This window comes from Ornithorhynchus anatinus, chromosome X5, assembly GCF_004115215.2.
Source record: "Ornithorhynchus anatinus isolate Pmale09 chromosome X5, mOrnAna1.pri.v4, whole genome shotgun sequence".
In the NCBI taxonomy this organism is placed as follows: Eukaryota; Metazoa; Chordata; class Mammalia; order Monotremata; family Ornithorhynchidae; genus Ornithorhynchus; species Ornithorhynchus anatinus.
In genome coordinates, this window is record NC_041753.1 from 5,861,679 (window position 1) to 5,884,013 (window position 22,335).

At 65.9% G+C, this 22,335-nt stretch overlaps 3 protein-coding genes across 7 annotated transcripts; 1 reads left to right on the top strand and 2 right to left on the bottom strand.

Moving 5' to 3' along the window:
- The first annotated feature begins 422 nt into the window (after positions 1-422).
- SRRT (serrate, RNA effector molecule) lies at positions 423-11,035 on the top strand. 5 transcript variants are annotated; one of them, XM_029055098.2, is made up of 20 exons: positions 423-501; positions 1,543-1,696; positions 3,602-3,730; positions 4,010-4,156; positions 4,483-4,671; positions 6,258-6,427; positions 6,523-6,686; positions 6,796-6,894; positions 6,990-7,110; positions 7,677-7,855; positions 8,135-8,196; positions 8,318-8,396; positions 8,533-8,724; positions 8,806-8,979; positions 9,064-9,217; positions 9,767-9,960; positions 10,052-10,208; positions 10,326-10,427; positions 10,540-10,675; positions 10,797-10,971. In XM_029055098.2, exons 2-20 carry the CDS (start codon positions 1,575-1,577, stop codon positions 10,870-10,872), a joined length of 2,646 nt encoding a protein of 881 aa, XP_028910931.1. In that variant the 5' UTR covers positions 423-501; positions 1,543-1,574; the 3' UTR covers positions 10,873-10,971. The 5 variants fall into 5 exon arrangements, with proteins under 5 accessions (XP_028910931.1, XP_039766748.1, XP_028910933.1 ...); XM_039910814.1 differs by having other exon boundaries at positions 10,338-10,427; XM_029055100.2 differs by having other exon boundaries at positions 6,993-7,110.
- Positions 11,036-11,104: 69 nt separating this feature from the next.
- Positions 11,105-12,178, bottom strand: UFSP1 (UFM1 specific peptidase 1 (inactive)). Its single transcript, XM_029055107.2, has one exon. The coding sequence runs from the start codon at positions 12,102-12,104 to the stop codon at positions 11,247-11,249; it is 858 nt and encodes a 285-aa protein (XP_028910940.1). The 5' UTR covers positions 12,105-12,178; the 3' UTR covers positions 11,105-11,246.
- A 4,512-nt stretch (positions 12,179-16,690) lies between these two features.
- Positions 16,691-21,788, bottom strand: ACHE (acetylcholinesterase (Cartwright blood group)). The gene is made up of 4 exons (XM_029055104.2): positions 20,587-21,788; positions 17,987-18,471; positions 17,607-17,791; positions 16,691-17,001 (listed from the first exon to the last, which is right to left on the bottom strand). The coding sequence occupies exons 1-4, from the start codon at positions 21,688-21,690 to the stop codon at positions 16,880-16,882; spliced, it is 1,896 nt and encodes a 631-aa protein (XP_028910937.1). The 5' UTR covers positions 21,691-21,788; the 3' UTR covers positions 16,691-16,879.
- Positions 21,789-22,335: the final 547 nt, after the last annotated feature.

The window sequence follows — 22,335 nt, forward strand, 5'->3', positions numbered from 1 at the left end:
GAGACAATCCCTGCTCAATAATAAGTCTGGAAGACTTACGAGGTGCAGAGCACTGTACTGAGCGCTTGGGAGCGTATGCTGCAACAGAACTGGCAGCTAGGTTCCCTGCCCTAAACAACGTGCACCATTATACAGTCCTTCCCCCGAGCAGGTAGGAGGGGAAGTGCGGGTTGCCGGGCTCTTTAGCACAGGGTTCGAGCTCCGCCCCGCCAGCTCCACGTTAGGCAGGGGGCTGGGCCTCCGAAACCACAGAGACGCGGAGGGGGCTTGGCTAGAGTAGCCCCTTCCGCTTCCGGCGCTCTCTCCCCCCGCCCCCGCTCGCTTCCCCCCTTTGTGAGTGGAGGGCCGGCCTCCCGCGGCCGCGGCGCATGCGCGCGCTGGGAGTGGCGCAGGCGCAGGAGCGGCCGCCTGGGCGCGCGGGCGGCGGGCGCGAGTCCGGCGGGTGAGGCTCCTCGCGGCGGGGCTCGGAGCGAAGCGGAGCGTGGCGCCGGGCCCGCTGAGGTGAGGGAGGCGGGGAGGGGGCGGCGGCGGCGGCGGGGTCCGCGCCGGCTGTGCGAGCGGTGAGGGGAGGGAAAGCGGGCGGAAGCCCTCCCTGCCCCAGCCGGGGGGGGCCTTCGGGTGGGCAACCGGAAGTCCTCCCTGCCACTTCCGGGGGGGGCGCGAGGGGCCCTGAGGCGGGCAACCGGAAGTCCTCCTTGCCTCATCGGGGTGAGGGGCCTGAGGTGGGCAACCGGAAGTGCCCCCTGCCCCATTCCGGGGGGGGCAGAACTGGGGGTGCAGAGGGACCCTGAGGTGGGAAACCGGAAGCCCTCACTGCCCCTTGGGGGGGGACGGAAGTGGGGGTGCAAAAGGGCCCTGAGGGGGCAACCGCAAGTCCTCCCTCCCCCATCCAACGGGGGGCAGAGGTTGGGTGCAGAGGGACCCTGAGGTGGGCAACTGGAAATCCTCCCTGCCCCATCCAGGGGGTGCAGAGGGACCCCGAGGTGGGCAGCTGGAAGCCCTCACTGCCCCTCGTGGGGGGACAGAAGTGGGGGTGCAAAGGGAAACCCTCCCTGCCCCATCCAGAGGGCAACAGAACTGGGGGCGCAGAAGGGCCTTTAGGTGGGCACCAGGAAATCCTCCCTGCCCCATCCAGGGGGGCAGAATAAATGAATGGTGGTATTTGTTAAGCGCTTACTATGTGCAAAGCACTGTTCCAAGCGCTGGGGGATACAAGGTAATCAGGCTGTCCCACGTGGGGCTCCCAGTTTTTTTAACCCCCATTTTACAGATGAGGTAACTGAGGCACCGAGAAGTTAAGTGACTTGCCCAAAGTCACACAGCTGGCATTGGGGGTGCAGAGGGGAAATCCTCCTTGCCCCATCCTGGGGGGGCAGAATTAGGGTGCAGAGGGGAAATCTTCCCTGCCCCATCCAGGGGGGTGGAATTGGGGGTGCCAAGGGGCCCTGGAGGGAGCGGCTGGCAGCTCCCCGGGGATGGAGGGGCAGAGAGGCAGGGACCGCCCGCCTTGACCCCGAAACTCACTTGCTTCCACCCATCCAGGCTCCTCCAGGCCGGTCTGGGCTCCTCCAGCCATGGGCGACAGCGACGACGAGTACGACCGCCGGCGTCGCGACAAGTTCCGCCGGGAGCGCAGCGACTACGACCGGTCCCGGGAGCGGGATGAGCGGCGGCGCGGGGACGACTGGAATGACCGGTGCGTGTGCCCCTGCACCCTGATGCCCCCTGCCCCCAGATGGGCCGGAGAGGCCGGGGGCCTGCAGGCATCGGAGGGGAGGACCACACGATCAGAATGAGCCCTTTGTAGGGCTCGACCTGACTAACTTTTACTTACTGCAGCGGCGTAGCACATTGTTGGATACCAAGGAAGCGTCTAACACCTGACAGTAGGGAAGAGGCGTGGCTTGGTGGATAGAGCTGAGAATCAGAAGGACTTGGGTTCAAATCTAATTAGAATCTAATCTAATTAGAGAAGCAGCATGGCTCAGTGGAAAGAGTCCGGGCTTGGGAGTCAGAGGTCATGGGTTCGAATCCCGGTGCTGCCACTTGGCAGCTGTGTGACTGTGGGCAAGTCACTTCACTTCTCTGTGCCTCAGTTACCTCATCTGTAAAATGGGGATTAAGACTCTGAGCCTCATGTGGAACAACCTAATTACCCTGTATACCCCAGCGCTTAGAACTGCGCTCTGCACATAGTAAGCACTTGATAAATACCAACATTGTTTTTATTATTAATCCCACCTCCACCATTTGTCCGCTCTGTGACTTCGCTGCTTTAGGCCTCAGTTACCTTGTCTGTAAAAAAAAAAAAAAAAAGAATAAAAAAGTGGGGTTGAAGATTGGAGGCCCCATGTGGGATGTGGATTGGGTCCAACCTGATGAGCTTTACGTGCTTAGGACAGTGATTGGCACATAGTAAGTGCGTAACAAATACCATTAAAAGAAAGACAGACAGGAGCCAGGCTCCCCACTCCCCCACCAGCCAGGTTCAGTGTGTTCATTACAAGTTGTAAAGGGCCAGCGCTTACTGTGTGCTAGATACTATAATTCATTCGTTCAGTTGTATTTTTTGAGTGCTTAGTATGTGGAAAGCACTGTACTAAGCGCTTGGGGGAGTCCACTATAACAACAGACACACGCTACTAAGCACCAGGGCAGGAACAGGTTGGTCTGTGTCCGACATACTAAACTTGAATCTACCTCAGGGCTTAGAACGGTGTTTGGCACCTAATAATAATAATAATGTTGGTATTTGTTAAGCGCTTACTATGTGCAGAGCACTGTTCTATAGTAAGCACTTAGTAAATACTGTAATTATTATTATTTATTGTAAGATAATCACATCACAAGGAGCTCCTATCTCAGTGAGACTCCGAGGGGAGGGGAAACGGGCTTAATACCCATTTTGCAGATGAGGAAACTGAGGCATAGAACGTTGAGTGACTTTGCTTAAGGTTACAGCGCAGACAAATGGCAAAGCTGGGTTTAGAAGCCACGGTCTCCAACAACCAGGCCTGTGCTCTTCCAGTCGGTGGTATTTATTGAGCACCTAGCGGGTGTAAAGCACCGAAGTGAGTGCTTGAGGGAGGGCTGATGGACAGGATCCCTGGCCTCGGGGATCTTAGAGTCTAGAGAAGAGGGAGAGGCGGGAAATGGGGAGGGGGGCAGCCTAGCTCCCGGCCCCTAAACCAGCCTTCCCTGGCTTGGATTCGACCCACAGGAAAACAGGAGCCGAACACGGTCTGTTGATTTTCAATCCTTCCCAGATGATATCCGGAATTTGTAGGGCCTGGCTCTCTGTCCAGAGTGCCGGGCCTCTCTGTCCTCACAGCATTCCTGTGAAGTAGGGAGAGGCGGGCTTCAATCGCCCCATTTTGCAGAAGAGGAAACTGAGGCCTAGAGGAGGGATTCGGGCCAGGGGTAGGACTGAGACTAGAGCCCAGGCATCCCGAAGCTGAGACCCGGGCTCTTTCTGTTATTCCCACCTGCCTTGCCCGTGGCCCTGAGGAGGGGCCGACGAGGAGACGGGCGACGTGGGGGCGGGAGGGGCCCGGCCGTGCCGACTCAGCGCGGCCGCCCCCGCGGCCCTGTCCGTCCCCAGGGAGTGGGACCGCGGCCGGGAACGGCGCAGCCGGGGGGAATACCGTGATTACGACCGGAACCGCCGCGAGCGCTTCTCCCCGCCCCGACACGAGCTCAGCCCCCCGCAGAAGCGCCTGAGGCGAGACTGGTGAGGACGTCATCCCCCTGCCCCCTCCTGGACTTTCCCTTCTGACCCCTCTCCCCCCGCCCTTCCCCCTGTGCAGCCCCTTTTCACCCCCATGGTCCCCTGATCCTCTTTCTGCCACTCTCGGCCCTCGACAGACCACCCCCCGCCCTTCCGGAGCGGAAGAGCTATCTGCCGGTGGGTGGGCGATGTTTTGGAGGGCCCCCTCTCCTCTTCTCCCCTTTCTTTTCCTTTCCGTCCCCTCACTGCCCCGACGGGGCCTCCCTCCTCCCCGCCTCACAGGGACGAACACAGCTCCGACCCCTACCACAGTGGCTACGAGATGCCCTACGCCGGGGGCGGCGGGGGTCCCACCTACGGCCCCCCCCAGCCCTGGGGCCATCCGGACGTCCACATCATGCAGCACCACGTGCTGCCCATCCAAGCCAGGTAAGCGCCTGAGGGGGTGGGGTGAGGAGGGAGGGCGTCACAGAGGAAGGTGGGGAGGAGCCGGGGGAGGACCAGGGGGCCGCTCATTAGGTTGGGGGAGTGGGGCCGGGACCCCCAAGCCGTGTTCTTCGGGAAATGGCGGATCTGGGGGTCCCGGGCCGGGGAACACGAGGGGAATGGGGTGCACCCGGGCTGGACGTGAGGACCGAGGGGGCGGCCCGGGGGGGCTACCGGGTGGATGGAGGAGAGGTGGGGGTGGGTGAGGCTGGCGACCTCGGCCTCTACCCCCTCCGACCGAGACCCCCGCCCGGCCGCCCCCCGCCCAGGCTGGGCAGCATCGCGGAGCTGGACCTGGGCGTGCCGCCGCCCGTCATGAAGAGCTTCAAGGAGTTCCTGCTGTCGCTGGACGACTCGGTGGACGAGACCGAGGCCGTCAAGCGCTACAACGACTACAAGCTGGACTTCCGCCGCCAGCAGATGCAGGACTTCTTCCTGGCCCACAAGGACGAGGAATGGTGAGTGCCCTTCCGGCCGGCCCCCCGTCCCCACCCCGTCCCCGGTGCCCCCCTGGGTGAGGGGGGTAGGGGAGGGGGCGGGGAGGGGGGCTCGGGCGTGGCCGGCGGAGACTCCCCCGGGGGTCCCGATTCTTCCCCCCCACCCCGCTCCGGAGCGGCGCCGAGAAGCCCCCGGGGGCCGGGCCGCGTCCTCCCCCCGCCCGCACAGGGGGGCCGCCGCCACCGCCGCCGGGACCGCCTCGCGGCCGAGACAGCAAGAGCCGAGGCCTCTCGTCCATACAGTTTTTGGTTTTTTTCTTTCTTTTTTGCTTTTTTCTTTTTGATTTTTTTTGGACCGTCTCAGTCTCTCTCTAGTTTTTCTTTTTTTTTTTTTTTTCTTTTTTCCGTTTGTGGATGTTTTGATTTTAATCAACCATCTTTTCCCCCCCTCCCCCCCTCCTCCTGCTCCTCCTGCTCCTCCTCCTCCTCCTCGTCCTTGAAAAGAGCCAGAGTCGGGACGTGTGCCGGAGCTGGGAGCAAACCCCGCTCCCCCCCACCACACCCAGCCCCCCACCAGCCCCCGGGCGCCGAGCCAGAGAGGCAGGGCTCCGCTGTGCACAATGCAGCGGCCTAGCTGAACGTGATTGGTCAGGCAGACAGTCAGCCAGGGCCGCCCCCCCCACCGCCTCCCGCCGGACCGGGGGGGGCGGGGGGCGTCGGGGGGCCGGGACCTGCCGCCGGCCAGACACACAACGGGCCCCCGGGGGCTCGGCTAGTTAGAACTCGAGCTCGGTTTGACTCGAGCGGCCAAGGTAAAGACCCCGGAGGCGGCGGCCGCGGCTTCTCCTCCTCTTCCCCGTCCTTCCTCCCCTCCCTTCGCGCGCCCGGCGCCTTCTGTCCTTCTCTCTCTGCCTCCCCCTTTCTGTCTCCGGCTCTGCCCGTCTCTCTCCATCTCTGCCTCTCTCTGGCTCCGTCTCTCTGCCCCTCTCCGGCTCTGTCTCCGCCTCTCTCCATCTCTGCCTCTCTCTGGCTCCGTCTCTCTGCCCCTCTCCGGTTCTGTCTCTCCCGCCCTATGTCGGTTCACGCTGGCTTCCTCTCATCCGCGTTGGTCTGTCTCTCGGCTCCTCCTGCCCGGGTTTGTTTGGATCTGTGTCTCTTTGCCCTTCTGGTCATCCCGCTCCCTCTTGGCTGCCCCAGGGCCTGGTGTGGGCCTTCCTCCTGCCCGCCTCCTCCTCCTCCTTCCCCTGCGGGCTGAGGTGTCACAGGGGCTGCATCTCGTGCCCCCGGCCCGTCGCCACACCTCCCTCCCCGCCCTCCCCCTTTCCCTGGAGGGGGGAGGAAGGCGGGGGTGGGGCGGGGGGCTCCCGCCTGTAATCTCTAAGGGACCCTTCCCCGCCCACTGCCCGCGCGGGTCTGGGGCCTCCTGAGCCGAGGGTCCCGGGCTCCTCCCGCCCCCGCTCTCCGGGGCCTCGCCGGTCTCCCCTCCCTCCTTTTCTGGAACGGGCAGGAGGCGGGGGCCCGCGGGGGGCCTCCCCCTCCCCCAGGGCTCAGCCTCCACTGACTGATTTCCCCCCGCCCCTTCCCCCCCCCGCCCCTGCCCGGCGCAGGTTCCGGTCCAAATACCATCCGGACGAGGTGGGGAAGCGCCGCCAGGAGGCCCGGGGGGCCCTGCAGAACCGCCTGCGCGTCTTCCTGGCCCTCATGGACGGCGGCTGGTTCGACACCCTGCTGCTGGACATCGACAAGGCCGACGCCATCGTCAAGATGCTCGACGCCGGTAGGGGGGCCGGGCCGAGAGCGGGGGAGAGCGGGGGCCGGTCGGGAGGGGATCCCCGGTCGGTGACCCGTTCCCTCCTTCCCGCCCCGTGGCAGCGGTGATTAAGATGGAGGGCGGCACGGAGCACGACCTGCGCATCCTGGAGCAGGAGGAGGAGGAGGAGCAGGCCGGGAAGAAGGAGGAGGGCCCGGGGCGAGGCCCGCCCGACGCCGACCGCAAGGCCGCCGACAAGGACGACAAGAAGGACGACGCCAAGCAGGTGCGGCCGTTGGCCCCGCGGGCGGGGGACCCCCCCCAGCCCCCAGGCTGTGGGGCGGGCAGGGGCGGGCTGTGGGGGGCCGGGCCCGCCTGACTCCCCCCGCCCCCAGACCGACGGTGACCCCCCGACCGAGGACAAGGCCAAGAAGTCCGAGGCGGACGGGGAGAAGGAAGAGAAGAAAGAGGAGCCCGAGAAGGAGGCCAAGAAGGTGAGGGGGCGGGGGCCGGGCGGGGGGAAGAGTGGGGACCCGTTGGGGGGCTGGGGGAAGGGCGGCTACCCCAAACCCTGGCCCGTCTGCCCCAGCAGAGCAGCAAAAAGCGGAACCGGAAGCGGAGCGGAGACGACAGCTTCGACGAGGGCAGCGTGTCCGAATCCGAGTCCGAGTCGGAGAGCGGCCGGGCCGAGGAGGAGAAGGAGGAGGCCGGTGGGTGACCCTGTGACTCCCCGCACCCCCTCCGCTCCCCTTTTTTGGGGGGTATTAGTTAAGCGCGTACCACATGCCAGGCGCTGGACTGAGCACTGGAGTAGGAACGAGCTTAAGATAATGTTAATATTAATAACGATGATATTTATTAAGTGCTTACTCTGTGTCAGGCACTGTTCTGAGTGCTGGCGTGAATACCATCTGAGCAGGTTGGAGACGATCCCTGCCCCACAGGGGGCTCACAGTCTTCACTCCCATTTTACAGATGAGGGAACTGAGGCCCAGAGATTGAATCATGATAGTACTGAGCACTTAGTACGTGCTGAGTGCCGTAGTGAACGCCGGGGTGGATACAAGCAAATTGAGTTGGACGGAGTCCCCGTCCCACGTGGGGCTCACCGTCTCAATCCCCATTTTACAGATGAGGGAACTGAGGCTCAGAGGAGCGAAGCAGACAGGTGGCGGAGCCGGGATTAGAACCCCGGTCCTCCTAACTCCCAGACCTGGGCTCTAGCCACAAGACCCCCCGGGATCCCAATGTCTCCCCTTCCCTCCCGCCCCCGCAGAGGAGGCCCCGAAGGAGAAGGAGAGAACGAAGGAGGAGGAGCAGGAGAAGGAGCAGGACAAGGGGCAGGAGGCCCCGGGGCCGGAGGGTCCCCAGTGCCCGCCGAGGCCCCTGCACAAGACCTGCTCCCTCTTCATGCGCAACATCGCGCCCAACATCTCCCGTGCCGAGATCATCTCCGTGAGTGAGGGGCCGGCCCGGGAGGGGGGAGAGGAGCCCGGCCCGGGGACCCCCGGACCCTCCCCGGAGGGGGCAGAAGGGGCCGAAGGGCGGCACGTTCCCTGCCCGCTCTAACGGGGGCGTGGGTGGGGAGGAACCGGACCCGCGACAACACGATTGGAAAGAGAGGAAACTGGTGGTGGAGGGGGACCCCCCATCCCTGCATCCCGAACCCCTCAACCTGGGGGAGTCCACCGCCCGGCCCCACCCGTGACGGTGACCGTCCCCTCCCTTCCCCAGCTGTGTAAGAGGTATCCTGGCTTCATGCGCGTGGCCCTGTCGGAGCCACAGCCGGAGAGGAGGTGAGGCCCCGGGGTGGGAGCCGGGGCTGGGGCGGGACCCCGGGGGGCGGGGGCGGGCGGACGGGCTGAGGGTGGGCTGGGGGGCCGGGATTCAGGGCCTCCCCCCCCCGGCTCCTCCCAGGTTCTTCCGCCGCGGCTGGGTGACTTTCGACCGCAGCGTCAACATCAAGGAGATCTGTTGGAACCTGCAGAACATCCGGGTGGGTGCCGGTCCTGCCCCCCGACCCCCTCCGTCCGCGCCTCGCCACCCCCTCTGACCGGCTCCATCCTGCATCCCCTCCGCCCCCGCTCCGTCCCGCCCGCGCCCTCCGACCCTCCCGGTCTGCCCCTCCCCAGCTGCGCGACTGCGAGCTGAGCCCGGGGGTGAACCGCGACCTGACGCGGCGCGTGCGCAACGTCAACGGCATCACGCAGCACAAGCAGATCGTGCGCAACGACATCAAGCTGGCCGCCAAGCTGGTGCACACGCTCGACGACCGCACCCAGCTCTGGGGACCCCAGCCCGGGGCCGCCCCCCAACCCCCCACGGTCAGTGGTCATCCGGACGCCCCCTCCCGCCCCCGCATCGGGCCGCGCCCCGTCCCCTGACGGCCGCCCTCCGCCCCGCAGAGCCTGCCCTCCCAGAACCCCATCCTGAAGAACATCACCGACTACCTGATCGAGGAGGTGAGCGCCGAGGAGGAGGAGCTGCTGGGGAGCAGCGGCGGGGGGCCCCCGGACGAGCCCCCCAAGGAGGGGAACCCGGCCGAGATGAGCGTCGAACGGGACGAGAAGCTGGTCAAGGTGGGGACCGGGGGCCGGGGGATGCTCGGGGGGGAGGCGGGGGGGGGGGGCCGGGGGTCTCACCGCGGCCGGCCCCGCCCGCAGGTGCTGGACAAGCTGCTGCTCTACCTGCGCATCGTGCACTCCCTCGACTACTACAACACGTGCGAGTACCCCAACGAGGACGAGATGCCCAACCGCTGCGGCATCGTCCACGTGCGGGGGCCCGTGCCCCCCAACCGCATCAGCCACGGCGAAGGTCGGCACCCCTCCCCGCCCCCCGGGGGGACGGAGCCCGGGGGTGGGGGGGCGCGGAAGGATCTGCCTCGGTTGGTTTCTGTTGAACGCTTACCGGGTGAGCAGAGCACCCTTCTAAGCACTTGGGAGAGTACAACAGAACAGTAAACCCACACAATTCCCCGCCCACAACGAGCTGACAGGCTTCCAGTTTTGATTCCAGCCCCTCCACCTGTCTGGCGTGGGAGCTTGGCCAAGTCACTTGACTTCTCTGGGCCTCAGTGACCTCTTCCGTATAATGGGGATGAAGACTGTGAGCCCCACGGGGGACGGGGACCGTGTCCAACCCGGCCAGCTTGTATCCACTTCAGTGTTGAACACCGTGCTTGTCACGGAGTCAGTCGGTGCTTGACAGATAACCAACCCCCCCCCCCCCCAGTTCTAATAGCCTCACCGGCTCAAGGGGGACAGTGTCCGAGCCCCGGTCGGGACCCCCTCCCCCCGAAAGCTGCCCGGCGACTCCCCCCCGCCGCGGTCGCCGTCTCACACCCACCCGCCTCCCCCCGCCCAGTGCTGGAGTGGCAGAAGACGTTCGAGGAGAAGCTGACGCCCCTGCTGAGCGTGCGGGAGTCGCTGTCGGAGGACGAGGCCCAGAAGATGGGCCGCAAGGACCCCGAGCAGGAGGTGGAGAAGTTCGTCACCTCCAACACCCAGGAGCTCGGCAAGGACAAGTGGCTGTGCCCCCTCAGCGGCAAGAAGTTCAAGGTGCCAGCGGGCCGGGGGCGGGCGGAGGGGTGGGAGCCGGCCTTGGCGCTCCGGCTTCCGGCCCTGACCCCCTCCTCCTGACCTCCCCCAGGGTCCCGAGTTCGTGCGCAAGCACATCTTCAACAAGCACGCGGAGAAGATCGAGGAGGTGAAGAAGGAGGTGGCCTTCTTCAACAACTTCCTCACGGACGCCAAGCGGCCGGCCCTGCCCGAGATCAAGCCCATCCAGCCGCCCGGACCCGCTCAGAGTAAGAGGGGGCCCGCGGCCGGGGGAGGGGCGGCGGGGGGGGGGGGGGCGGCGCGCGAGGGGTCCCGTGAGCTCTGACCCCCGCCCGCAGTCATTCACGTCCCCGGGCTCTGTGCTGTACTCCCCCCAGGCCTGACGCCGGGACTCCCGTACCCCCACCAGGCGCCCCAGGGCCTCATGCCCTACGGCCAGCCGCGCCCGCCCATCCTGGGCTACGGAGGTAAGGGGGTGGGGTCTCGGAAGGCGGCGGGGGTGGGGGCGGGGGAAGGGAAGGGTCCGGCTGGCCAGAGCCTGACCTCGGGCACCCCCGTGTCTCGCCCCCCCATCCCCAGCTGCGGCCGTCCGCCCGACCGTCCCCACAGGAGGCCCCCCCTACCCCCACGCCCCCTACGGCGCCGGCCGCGGCAACTACGACACCTTCCGGGGCCAGGGCGGGGGTGGCGGCTACCCCGGGAAACCCCGCAACAGGTGAGACCCCCCCCCAACCCCACCCCTTCCCCCCGCCCCCCACCGGCTTCTGCCCCCTTCCCTCCCCGTCCCCGAGGCCACCCCCCCGGGCCTGACGCGCTTCTCCTCCCGCCTCCCCCAGGATGGTACGCGGAGACCCTCGGGCCATCGTGGAATACCGGGACCTGGACGCGCCCGAGGATGTGGACTTCTTCTGAGGCCAGAAACCTCCTTCCCCTCCCCTCCGTGCCCGTCCCGCCCCCGCTCCCCAGCAGACCCCCCAGCGGATCCCCACGATCTCCGAGAGAGAGAACCCCTTTTGTACGATGAGCTCACTCGCCCCCGCCCAGCCTCGCTGTTAATAAAAGGAGGGTTTCCAGGGCTGTGTCTTGTGTGTGTATTTTGGGGGGGAGGCGAACCTGGTGACCCCCGAGATGAACTACACCCGAGTCGTGCTGGCAGGTCTGCAGGGAAGGCGTCCCAACGGCCTGTCGGTCACCCTTTATTGTCTGTAGGCCCAGGGAGGGTCTAATTAGAGAGCCCGAGCTGGGGGCCCCCGCTCGGTGTCTCCCCGCGGGGTCGGGGGCTCCCCTCAGGCTGGCTGGGTCCCGGGGGTCTCCTCCTCAGGTGGGCCGGGGTCCGGGGCTTCCCTCCTCAGGCGGGGTGGACTCGGGGGCTCCTCCCCCTCAGGCGGGCCGGACTCGGGGGGCCAGCTGGTCAGGCAGAGGTTGTAGAAGGAGGCGGGGTCGAAGGCGTCTCCCACGTGGCGCCAGCGGACCCAGCCGGCCGCCTGCGCCCCGGCCCGGCCGCCCGGGTCCCCCCAACAGTGGGGGTCCAGGACCAGCACATGGGCGGCGGGCGCCGGCCCGGCCCCGAGGCAGACCCCCAGCAGGGCCTTGGCCCCCGCGTCGGCGTCGCCCCCGACCATGACCGGGCCGCCGCCCCCCTCGAAGTGGGCGCAGAGGGCGTCCAGCTCGGGCCGCAGCCCCCCGCCCCGCGGGACGTGGCGCAGCCGGGCCCGCGGCCCCCCGAAGTGGGCGAGGCACAGGGCGGCCTCCACGCAGCCGATCCAGCCCCGGGAGCCGCGGAAGGCGGGCGGCTTGTCCCCCAGGGCCACCAGCGCGGCCTGGACGTCGCCCAGCCCCGGGACGGCCTCGGCCCGGCCGCGGGGCCACGAGCACAGCGTCTGCAGGGTCCGGTAGCCGCAGCCCCAGCCCCGGTCGTCTTGGCCGTCGCAGCCGTAGTGATAGTAGAGGTAGTGACCCGAGAGCAGGGCCAGCCGGGCCGGGAGGGCCTCCGGAGGGGACAGGCCCCGGTGCACGTCCCCGATCGGCTCCAGCGCGGCCCTGGGACGGACGGACGGACAGAGGAGCGGGTGGGAGCACCGGCGGGAGCACGGGAGGGTGGGGGGCGGCATCTGTGGGGAGGGCCCGCGGCGGGCAGAGGGCATCGGCTGGAGCCCGGGATGGCTCCCGCATTCCTGCCGGCCCTTATCCCGCCTTGATTATCCTCTCGGCCTCCTTGCCGACCTCCCTGCCTCCTTCCACTCGGCTCCATACTTGGCTCTGCTGCCTCGATCGTTTTCCTTCAAAAACGTTCGGTCCGCGTTTCCCCGCTCAAGAACCTCCAGCGGTCGCCCGTCCGCATCAAACCGAAACTCCTCCTTAAATTCCTCGCCCTCTCCTACTTCCTCACCTGGCTACTCCTCCTCCTCCAACCCGGCCCGCGCGCTTCGTTCCTCTGGTGCCGCTAACCTCCTCGCTGTCCATCCCTTTCCATTTCGGCGTGGCTCAGTGGAAAGAGCCCGGGCTTGGGAGCCAGAGGTCATGGGTTCTAATCCCGGCTCCGCCACTTTGGGCGAGTCCCTTCACTTCTCTGGGCCTCGGTTACCTCCTCTGTAAAATGGGGATTAAGACCGTGAGCCCCACCTGGGACAACCTGATGGCCTTGTATCTCCCCCAGCGTTTAGAACAGCGCTTGACACCTCGTAAGCGCTTAACCAATAACATCATTTCGTCTATCTGGCCACCGACCTCTTGCCCTCCCTCCTCATATCCCACAGATAATTGCTCTCCTCCAGGAAGGCTTCCCTGATTGAACCCTGCTCCCCTCCCGCTCCCTTCTGCACCGCTCATACTTGCTCCTTCATTCACCCTCTCTCCCTTCATGTGCATATCTGTAATTTACCGATTTACGTAATTTATTGATTTAAGTAATTTTACTGATTTACGCGTTTACTCATTTCTGTTAGGGTCCGTCTCCCGCTCTAGACTGCGGGCGCGTTGTGGGCAGGGGATGTGATGTTCTATTGTCCTCTCCCAAGTGCTTAGTGCAGTGCTTTGCACCTAGTAAGCGCTCAATAAATATGATCGATTCCTATTAATAATAATAATAATAATAATGATGATGATGAGGGGGTGCGGAGGGCATGGAGCTCCCAGACTAAGCCGCCCCTTTTCCTCAGCTCCCCCTCTTCTGCGTCACCTCGACTGGCTCCCTTTGCTCCGTCCCAAACCACTTCTGCATCTAATTATAATAATAATAATAATGTTGGTATTTGTTAAGCGCTTACTATGTGCCGAGCCCTGTTCTAAGGGCTGGGTAGATACAAGGTTACCCCACCTGGGGCTCACAGTTCTAATCCCCATTTTCCTGATGAGGTAACTGAGGCACAGAGAAGTTAAGTGATTTGCCCAAGGTCCCACAGCAGATAAGTGGCAGAGCCGGGATTAGAACCTATATTAAGAATATAGAATATTAAGAATCTATAATAATAATAATATTATTTAATTCTACATTTCTACTGATGGCCGGTTCCTTTTGATATTTTGTCATCTTGTCTGTCTCCCCCTTCCAGATTGGGAGCCCGCCGTTGGGTAGGGATGGTCTCTATCTCTATCTATGGAGAAGCAGCGTGGCTCAGTGGAAAGAGCCCGGGCTTTGGAGTCAGAGGTCATGGGTTCGAATCCTGATCTGCCACTTGTCAGCTGTGTGACTGTGGGCAAGTCACTTCACTTCTCTGTGCCTCAGTTCCCTCATCTGTAAAATAGGGATTACGACTGTGAGCCCCACGTGGGACAACCTGATTCCCCTGTGTTTACCCCAGCGCTTAGAACAGTGCTCTGCACAGAGTAAGCGCTTAACAAATACCAAGATTATTATTATTATTGGCTATTTTGTTTTCTTGTCTGTCTCCCCCTTCCAGATTGGGAGCCCGCCGTTGGGCAGGGATGGTCTCTACCTCTTCCCGACCCGTACTTTCCAAGCGTGTAGTCCAGTGCTCTGCACACAGTAAGTGCTCGATAAATACGACTGGACGAACGGATGGATGAGAAGCAGCCTTGGCTCGGTGGAAAGAGCCCAGGCTTGGGAGTCAGAGGTTATGGATTCGAATCCCGGCCGTGCCACTTGGCAGCTGGGTGACCGTGGGCAAGTCACTTCACTTCCCTGGGCCTCAGTGACCTCGTCTGGAAAACGGGAGATTAACTGTGAGCCCCCCGGGTCAACCTGATGACCCTGGATCTCCCCCGGCGCTTAGAACAGTGCTCTGCACATAGGAAGCGCTTAATACCAACAATTATGAGGCCACGGGAGCCCGAGGGGGCCGGAGGGGCGGAGGGAGGGCACCATGGGGGTATTAATTTAATTTACGGGTGGTATTTGTTAAGCGCTTACTAGGTGCCAAGCACTATTCTGAGCGCTGGGGGATACAAGGTGATCCGATTGTCCCCCGTGGGACGCCCAGTCTTCATCCCCGTTTTCCAGATGAGGTCACTGAGGCCCAGACAAGTGAAGTGCCTTGCCCAGTCACGTGGCAGAGGGCACCATGGGGGTGCCAGAGGGCGCATGGGGTGGGGGGTCCGCGGCATGAGGAGGGGGCGATTAGGGGGCGGCGGGGGGGGGGGGGAGGCCTGGACCCTCCCCCGGGATCCCTCCGGACAACCCCGGACTCGGTCCCCGGGACTTACCGGCGGCGAGGAGAGGAGGAGGAAGAAGAGGAGGAGGAAGAAGAGGAGGAGGAGGAGGAGGAGGAGGAGGAGGAGGAGGAGGAGGAGGAGGAGGAGGAGGAGGGAGGAGGAGGAGGGAAGAGGAGGGGCCCCTCCCCCCCCCCCCACCCGGGAAGACCGGGCTGCCCAACCTCCCAGCATGCACCGCTCCGCCCCGCCACTAACCCTTTGCTCGCTGCATCTCCTCCCTCCTCCTCCACCTTCTCCTCCTCCCTCCTCCTCCACCTTCTCCTCCTCCCTCCTCCTCCTCCCTTCTCCTTCCTCCTCCTCCCTCTCCTCCTCCTTTTCCTCCTCCCTCCTCCTCCTCCCTCTCCTCCTCCTCCCTCCTCCTTCTCCTCCCTCTCCTCCTCCCTCTCCTTCCTTTCTCCTCCTCCCTCCTCTTTCTCCTCCTCCCTCCTCCTCCTCCCTCTCCTCCTCCTCCTCCTCCCTCTCCTTCTCCTCCTTTTCCTTCTCCCTCCTCCTCCTCCCTCCTCCTTCTCCTCCCTCCTCCTTCTCCTCCCTCCTCCTCCTCCTCCCTCCTCCTTCTCCTCCCCCCTCCTTCCTTCCTCCTCCTCCCTCCTCCTCCTCTTTTTCCTCCTCCCTCCTCCTCCTCCTCCTCCTCCTCCCCTTCCCTCCCTCGTGCCGGTCCCCCCCAGGCCTCCCCTCCCCTCACCCCCCACAGGCCTGGGAGTCAAGGACCTGGGTTCTAATAATAATGTCGGTATTTGTTAGGCGCTTACTATGTGCCGATCTAAGCGCTGGGGGAGATACAGGGTCTTTGGGTTGTCCCCCGTGAGGCTCACGGTCTTCAACCCCATTTGACAGATGAGGGAACGGAGGCACAGAGAAGTGACCGGCCCACAGTCACACCGCTGACAAGCGGCAGAGCCGGGTTCGAACCCGTGATCTCCCACTCCCGAGCCCGGGCTCTTTCCGCTGGGCCAGCCGAGCCAAGCCACTTCCCTTCTCTGGGCCTCAGTTAACTCGTCTGTAAAACGCGGATGAAGCGTGTGAGCCCCATGTGGGGCAGGGGCTGCGTCCCACCCTGGTGGTTAGAATGGCGTGCCCTGTACAAGTACTAAAAGAATGATTCTTAGCCCGTCACCCCGTCCCTCTCCCGGCCTCCTGTCGTCTCAAACCCCGTCCCCTTCGGCCCTCGTCGCCTCATCCCCCCCACGGTCTCCCGTCGCCCCGTCCCCCTCCCGGCATCCTGTCACTTCAGTCCCCGGCCTCCTGTGGCCTCGTCCCCTGCCCCTCTCACCCCATCGCCCCGGCCTCTTGTCGCCTCGTCCCCATGCCTCTGTCCCCTGGCCTCTTGTTGCCCCGTCCCCCCGGGTCTCCTGTGACCCCGTCCCCTGTCCCTCTCTCACCCCATCGCCTCGGCCTCCTGTCACCTCGTCCCCGGGCCCCTGGCCTCCTTTTGCCCGGTCCCACCGGGTCTCCTGTGGCCTCTTCTCCTGTCCCCCTCTCACCCCATCGCCTCGGCCTCCTGTCGCCTCAATCCCTGTCTCCCCGCAACCCTGGCCTCCTGATGCCCTCTCCCCTCGGGTCTCACGTGGCCTCGTCCCCCGTCCCCCTCTCACCCCGTCGCCCCGGCCTCCCGACGCCTCATCCCCGGGCCCCTGTCACTCCGGGCCCCCGGCCTCCCGTCGCCCCGTCCCCCTCCCGGCAACCTGTCACTTCATTCCCCGGCCTCCTGTGGCCTCGTCCCCTGTCCCCTTCTCACCTCATCGCCCCGGCCTCCTGTCGCTTCATCCCGTCTCCCTGTCACCCCGTCCCCTAGGCCTCCCCGAGGCCTCTGGTCGCCCCGTGCCCCCCCCGTGCCCCCCGCCCCCACCCGGCGGGCACACACGGTGTGGTTGTAACAGTTTATTGGCGGCCCAGAGGGCGAAGGCACCGCGGGGATTGGGGGATTGGGGGTTTGGGGGGGGTCCTCGGCCCGGGCCATGCAGGGGGAGGGGGACACGCCTGGGGTGGGGTCCGGGGCTGGCTGGGGAGGCCGGGCCCGGCCCGGGGGGGGGGTCGGGGGTCGGAGGGGGGTCGGGCCCGGGGAGGGGCGAGGGGCAGGGGGCGGGCCGGGGCCTGCGCCTCTCTCTGCAGGTGACTATAGGAGTGCGAGCCCCACCCCAATAAATAGTGTATGTACAGGGGCGGGGGCGGGGCAGGATCACGGAGTCGGCGGTCTGGGGAGGGGGCCTGGGGGGGGTCCCCGGAGAGGGGGTCCCGGCCCGCCCCTCCCTCACAGGTCGGAGCAGCGCTCCTGCCTGCTGTAATGGTCGAACTGGTTCTTCCAGTGAACCATGTAGGCGCTCCAGCGGTGAAACTCCGCCTTCCACTGGCGCTCGGCCTCGTCCAGGCTGTCTGCACGGGGGCGGGCACCGGGCACCGGCGGGCACCGACCGAGCCGCGGGGCAAAGGGCGCGGGGCGGGGGACGGGACGGGGACACGGGGACACCCGCGGGACCCGAAGGCAGGGGCGAAGAGAAGAAAGAGAGAAGAGGCGGCGCCGTTAAGTGGGTGGGGGGCTTGGCCCCTCAGACCCCCGACCCCCCTCCGCCCCCCGCCCCGACGGGCTCCGGCTTCGAATGGACGTAGAAAAAGAATACGGATAATATTCCTCTTTTCCGGAAAAGATCACGGGGTCGGGCCCGGGGCCCGGCCCCCATCCCGTTGCGGGGCGGAGGGGGTCGTGCAGGGGTGGGGGGTTCGGATTAGGGGAGCAGAGCGAGGAGGAGGAGGAAGAGGAGGAGGAAGAGGGGGGCCGGGGGAGAGGGGAGAGCGGGCCCGCCGCCACCCACCGGGCCGGGACACGTGCAAGGGGCCTCCGGGTCTGGGGAAAGAGAAGGCGGTGACAACGGGGGTTGGGGGGCGGAGGGGCGGGCGCTCAGAGCCCCCGGAGCCCCCTCCCCGGCCCCTCGACCCCCTGCCCAGCCCCCCGGGGGTGCCCGGGTGCCCGGGTGCCCTACCAGTGGCGCTGAGCAGCTTGGGGAGGAACGTGTTCCAGAAGGCGCAGGGCTGGGCCCGCAGCCCCTGCCGCACCTCCAGCGGCCGCACGTTGAGCATCACGTAGTGCTGACCCCCGGCCGTGTAGGGCGGCCAGCGCGGGCCGGGACCCTCGGCCGCCTCCGGCGTCGACGCCTCGTTGGGGTCCCTGCGCACGAGGGCCGGGGGTCACGGGGTCACGGCCGGGCCTCGCGCCCTCCGGCCCACCCGCCCACCCCGGGGCGCGCGACGGGGGGGGGGGGGTCCCTTCGATCCCGGGACCGGCCGGGAGACTGGGGGGGATGGGGTGGAGGTGTGTGTGGGGGGCGGTCCCCTCCCCGCCCCGCCGGGGCCCGGCCCTGACCCGCTGCGGGCGAAGTCGGCCCAGTAGCGCATCATGCGTCGGGCGAGGGCGCGCTCGGCCGGGGTGTAGTTGAGGGCGGGCTCCAGCGGGAGCCCGAAGACGAACTCGATCTCGTAGCCGTGGGGCACCCCCATCCACGGCGGCCAGGCCAGGGTGGACGCGCGGTGGTCGAAGAGGTAGGCGTACACCTGGGCCCCGCCGGCCGCCAGCCGCCCGGCCAGCTGCACGATGGGGCAGACCACGTTGTGGTCGCCCACCATGTCGTCCAGGGCCTCCCGGTTGCCGACGGGGTCGTCCGGGTTGAGCCAGTCCGTGTAGTGCAGGGCCACGGCCTCGGCGGCCAGCTCGCTGGCGTGGGGCACCCCGAGGCGCACGCCCGCCAGGAACTGCGCCCGGCTGATGAGGGAGTCGTTGTCCTTGCTGAACCCGGGGGCGCCGTACACCAGGAAGTACGAGCCCTCGTCCTGCACCACCCCCACCAGCACCTGGGCATCCCCCGGGCACCGGCACAGGCGGGCGGGTGGGTGGACGCGTGGAGGGATGGAGGGAGGGACGGATGGATAGATGGAAGGAGGGATGGATGGATGAAAAGAGGGAGGGAGGGATGGACAGACACACAGGCCGTATCACAGACGGCGGAGAGAGAAAACAGCACCGAGGTTATAGCTTTATCCTGCTCCTCCCCCTCCCTCGCCAACCCCTTCCCCAACCACTTCCACACCCTCCCTCCGCCCGTCTGGACCCCCGCGCCCTTCACATCGGGCAGACCACCGCTCTTCCCATGTCCAGAGCCTTTCTGGCCCCGGGAAGTCTCCCCCCCCCCCGGCATCTCCCCACCCTCCCCTCCCTCCCCTTCCGCATCTCTCCCATCCACCCCGTCACCGCACTTACGGCCACATCTTTAAACTCTGCTGCTTCCTCCCGCTTCTAATTCCTTTTAAGTCTCCTTCTCTCTCCCCACCGCCCCTCATGACTCTTTTGAGGGTAGGAATCTACTATTACTACTACTAACGATGGCATTTGTTTAAGCGCTCACGATGTGCCGAGCCCTGTTCTAAGCGCTGAGGGAGATACAAGGTAATCAGGATGTCGCACGTGGGGCTCCCAATCTTAATCCCCATTTTACGGACGAGGTAACTGAGGCACAGAGAAGCGAAGTCACTCGACCAAAGTCACCCGGTTGATAGGTGGCTGGAGCCGGGATTAGAACCCACGACCTCTGAGTCCCAAGCCCGGGCTCTTTTCACGTTGCTTCTCTAACGCTAACACTGACTGACACTACCGGCTCTCCCCAGCGCTTAGCACAGCACCCTGCACAGGTTCGGTCAACACTGCCCATTGGGCGCCCGCTTCCTGAGGGCAGGGGCCGCATCTATCTCCTTCTCACTGGGCTTCGTTCTCGCCTGTCCCGCCGTCGACCCCTCGTCCCCGTCCTATCCCTGGAACGCCCTCCCTCCTAATACCCGCCAAATAATCACACTTTCCCCCCTCCAAAGCCCCACTGAAGACTCGCTTCCTCCAAGAGGCCTCCCCAGATTAAGCCCCCCTTTTCCTCAGCTCCCCTTCCCCTCCGCGTCGCCCCGACTCGCTCCCTTTGCTCTCCCTCCCCTCTCCCCCCAACAGCACTCGTGTATATATCTATAATTCTATTCATTTATAACAATGCCTGTTTAGTGGTTTTGACGCGTATCTATCTGTAATTCCATTTATATTGATGCCCGTTTACTAGTTTTGTTGTCTGCCACCCCCCCTTCTAGACCGTAGGCTCGGTGTGGGCAGGGGTTGTCTCTCTTTAGGGCTGAATCGTCCTCTCCAAGCGCTCAGTCCAGTGCTCTGCACAGAGTAAGCGCTCAATAAATCCGATCGAATGAATGAATGAACTCCATGGGCTCAGTAAACCCTGTTGACTGTACGCTCCTCGAGCGCAGAGATCGGGTCTTCTAACGCCGCTGAACTCTCCCCAGCGCTTACCACAGCGCTCCGCCCACAGGGATCAACATCAACACTGTTGATGGATTAACTGTAAGCTCCGGGGCCGGGGGTGGGGCGGGGGGCGGGGGGCAGGGACCGCATCTACCCACTCCACGGCCTCGGTTCCCCCACCTGTCAAATGGGGACGAAGACCGTGAGCCCCGCGTGGGGCAGGGATTGTGTCCAACCTGACGGCCCGGTATCTCCCTCAGCGCTTGGCATGGAGTGGGCGCTTAAGAAACGCCGTCCGCGTCACTGCTATCGAGGCTAGCGATGCCCATCTACTTAATAATAACGATGGTATTTGTTAAGCCCTTACTATGTGCCGAGCACTGTTCTGAGCTCTTTCGTTTCCAAGGCTGTCTCACCCCTACTAGACTGCGAGCCCGTCGTTGGGTAGGGAAGGTCTCTTTTGTCCTTCCCAAGCGCTTAGTCCAGTGCTCCGCACACGGTGAGCGCTCAGTAAATACGGCCGAATGATTGAATGAACTGTGCTCTCCGATCTCTGCCCGCGGCGCAGGCCCCCGACGGGGTTCTCTCGGCTCCGCCCGCCCTCCCTCTCCGGGATCCCGGGTCGGGGGAGAGGGGGAGACTCTGGGGACGGGGGGGACCGTCCCGGGTCCGGTCACCTGCAGGCCGTGGAAGTCCCCGGCGCCGAGCAGGGCCTCGGGCGTGTCGGTGAGGAAGTCGCCGTCGACGACGGGCACGAAGGCGAAGCGGAAGACGCTCTCCTGGGGCAGGACCTCCCACTCGCGGTCCACCAGGGCCTGCGGCGGGCGGGCGCGTAAGCAGGCCACCAGGTCGGTGTCGTTGGAGGGGCCGGGGCCGGAGCCGGGGGCGGGCGGGCAGCCGACCAGCCTGGCCAGGAGCGTGGCCCTGCGGCGGGCCTCGGCGGCGCTGACGGTGGCCCAGGGCCCGTTGGGCGCCCCGCTCTGCAGCACGGCCCGCAGGAAGAGGGCCCGGCTGGCGGGCGACAGGAGGTGGAGGCCCACCGAGGCGGCCCCGGCGCTCTCCCCGAACAGGGTCACGGCCCCCGGGTCCCCGCCGAAGGCCGCCGCGTTGGCCCGGACCCAGCGCAGGGCCAGCCGCTGGTCCAGCAGGCCCACGTTGCCGGGGGCCTCGGGGCTGCCGGGCAGGGCCAGGAAGCCGAAGGCGCCCATGCGGTAGTTCATGGACACCAGCACGACGCGCTCGGCCGAGGCCAGGAAGCGGCCGTCGTAGACGTCCAGGGAGGCGGCGCCGCTGTAGAAGCCGCCCCCGTAGATCCAGACGAGGACCGGGGCCCGGCGCGGGCGGGGCGAGGGCACCCACACGTTGAGGTAGAGGCAGTCCTCGCTCAGGGCCCGGTTGGGGTTCCACATCTCGGCCCCCGGGAAGCCCGGGAACTGGCTGTCCACGTACTGGTAGCAGACGCGCTGGAAGGCCGTGGCGTCCCGCACGCCGGGCCAGGGCCTCTTGGGCTCCGGCGGCAGGAAGCGGCGCGGCCCGGTGGGCGGCTCGGCGAACGGGACCCCCAGGAAGGCGGACACGTGGCCCCCGGGCACCGGCAGCCGGACGCCCCGCAGCCGGCCCTCCTGCACCGTCACCCGCAGCTCCGGGGCCTCGCCCGCCTCCGGGCCCGCCGACCGGCTCCGCTCCGACCCCGACCCCGACCCCAGCAGCAGCAGCAGCAGCAGCAGCAGAGGCCCCGGCACCGGCACCGGCACCGGGATCGGCCTCGGAGGGGGCGGCATGGCGCTCCGGCACCTCCGGGGGCGAAAGGACGGAGCCCGGCAGGGCGAGGCCCCCGGGGCAAGCGGCCGGCTCTGGGCGAGGCCTGCCGATTCGGAGGGGAGAGCCGTTATCGGAGGGAGGCAGGGGACCCGGGGGGCGGGGACCACCAAGGGGCCGGCCCCCCCTTTTCCCTCCCCAGCGTCCCTCCCTCCTTTCCCCCCGCCCGGTGGCCCGGGGAAGAGAGGGCGACTGGGGCGGGGCCCTTGGCATGGGTGAACAGAGGCCGCAGTTCACGTTGGGCGGATCCCTTGGGGTCGAGGGGCTGGTGCAGGGGTTGAACCCTGGGTCTGGGGGACAGAGTCCAGGCCCACGCTGTTGGGGGGGCGGGGGCTCCCGGCCGGGCGCCTACCCCCTCTTGCCCCCACCCCACCCACCGCCAGTCCCGCCTTGACCTGAGGAGAAAGGGAGGGCGGCAGGGCCTCGGCGGGCCTCTCCTAAGGAACCTAGAGATTGGCTTCTACTTCCCCGGGGGGCCGCGGCGGCCCCCCTCCCCAGTCCCGGCCGCCTTGCGCAGGCCGTAACCCCTCTCGGGTTTCTCCGGCCCTGCCCCCCACCCCGACTCCCAGGACCAGGCCAAGGAGGGCTATGGGGCCGGGGGTGGGGGG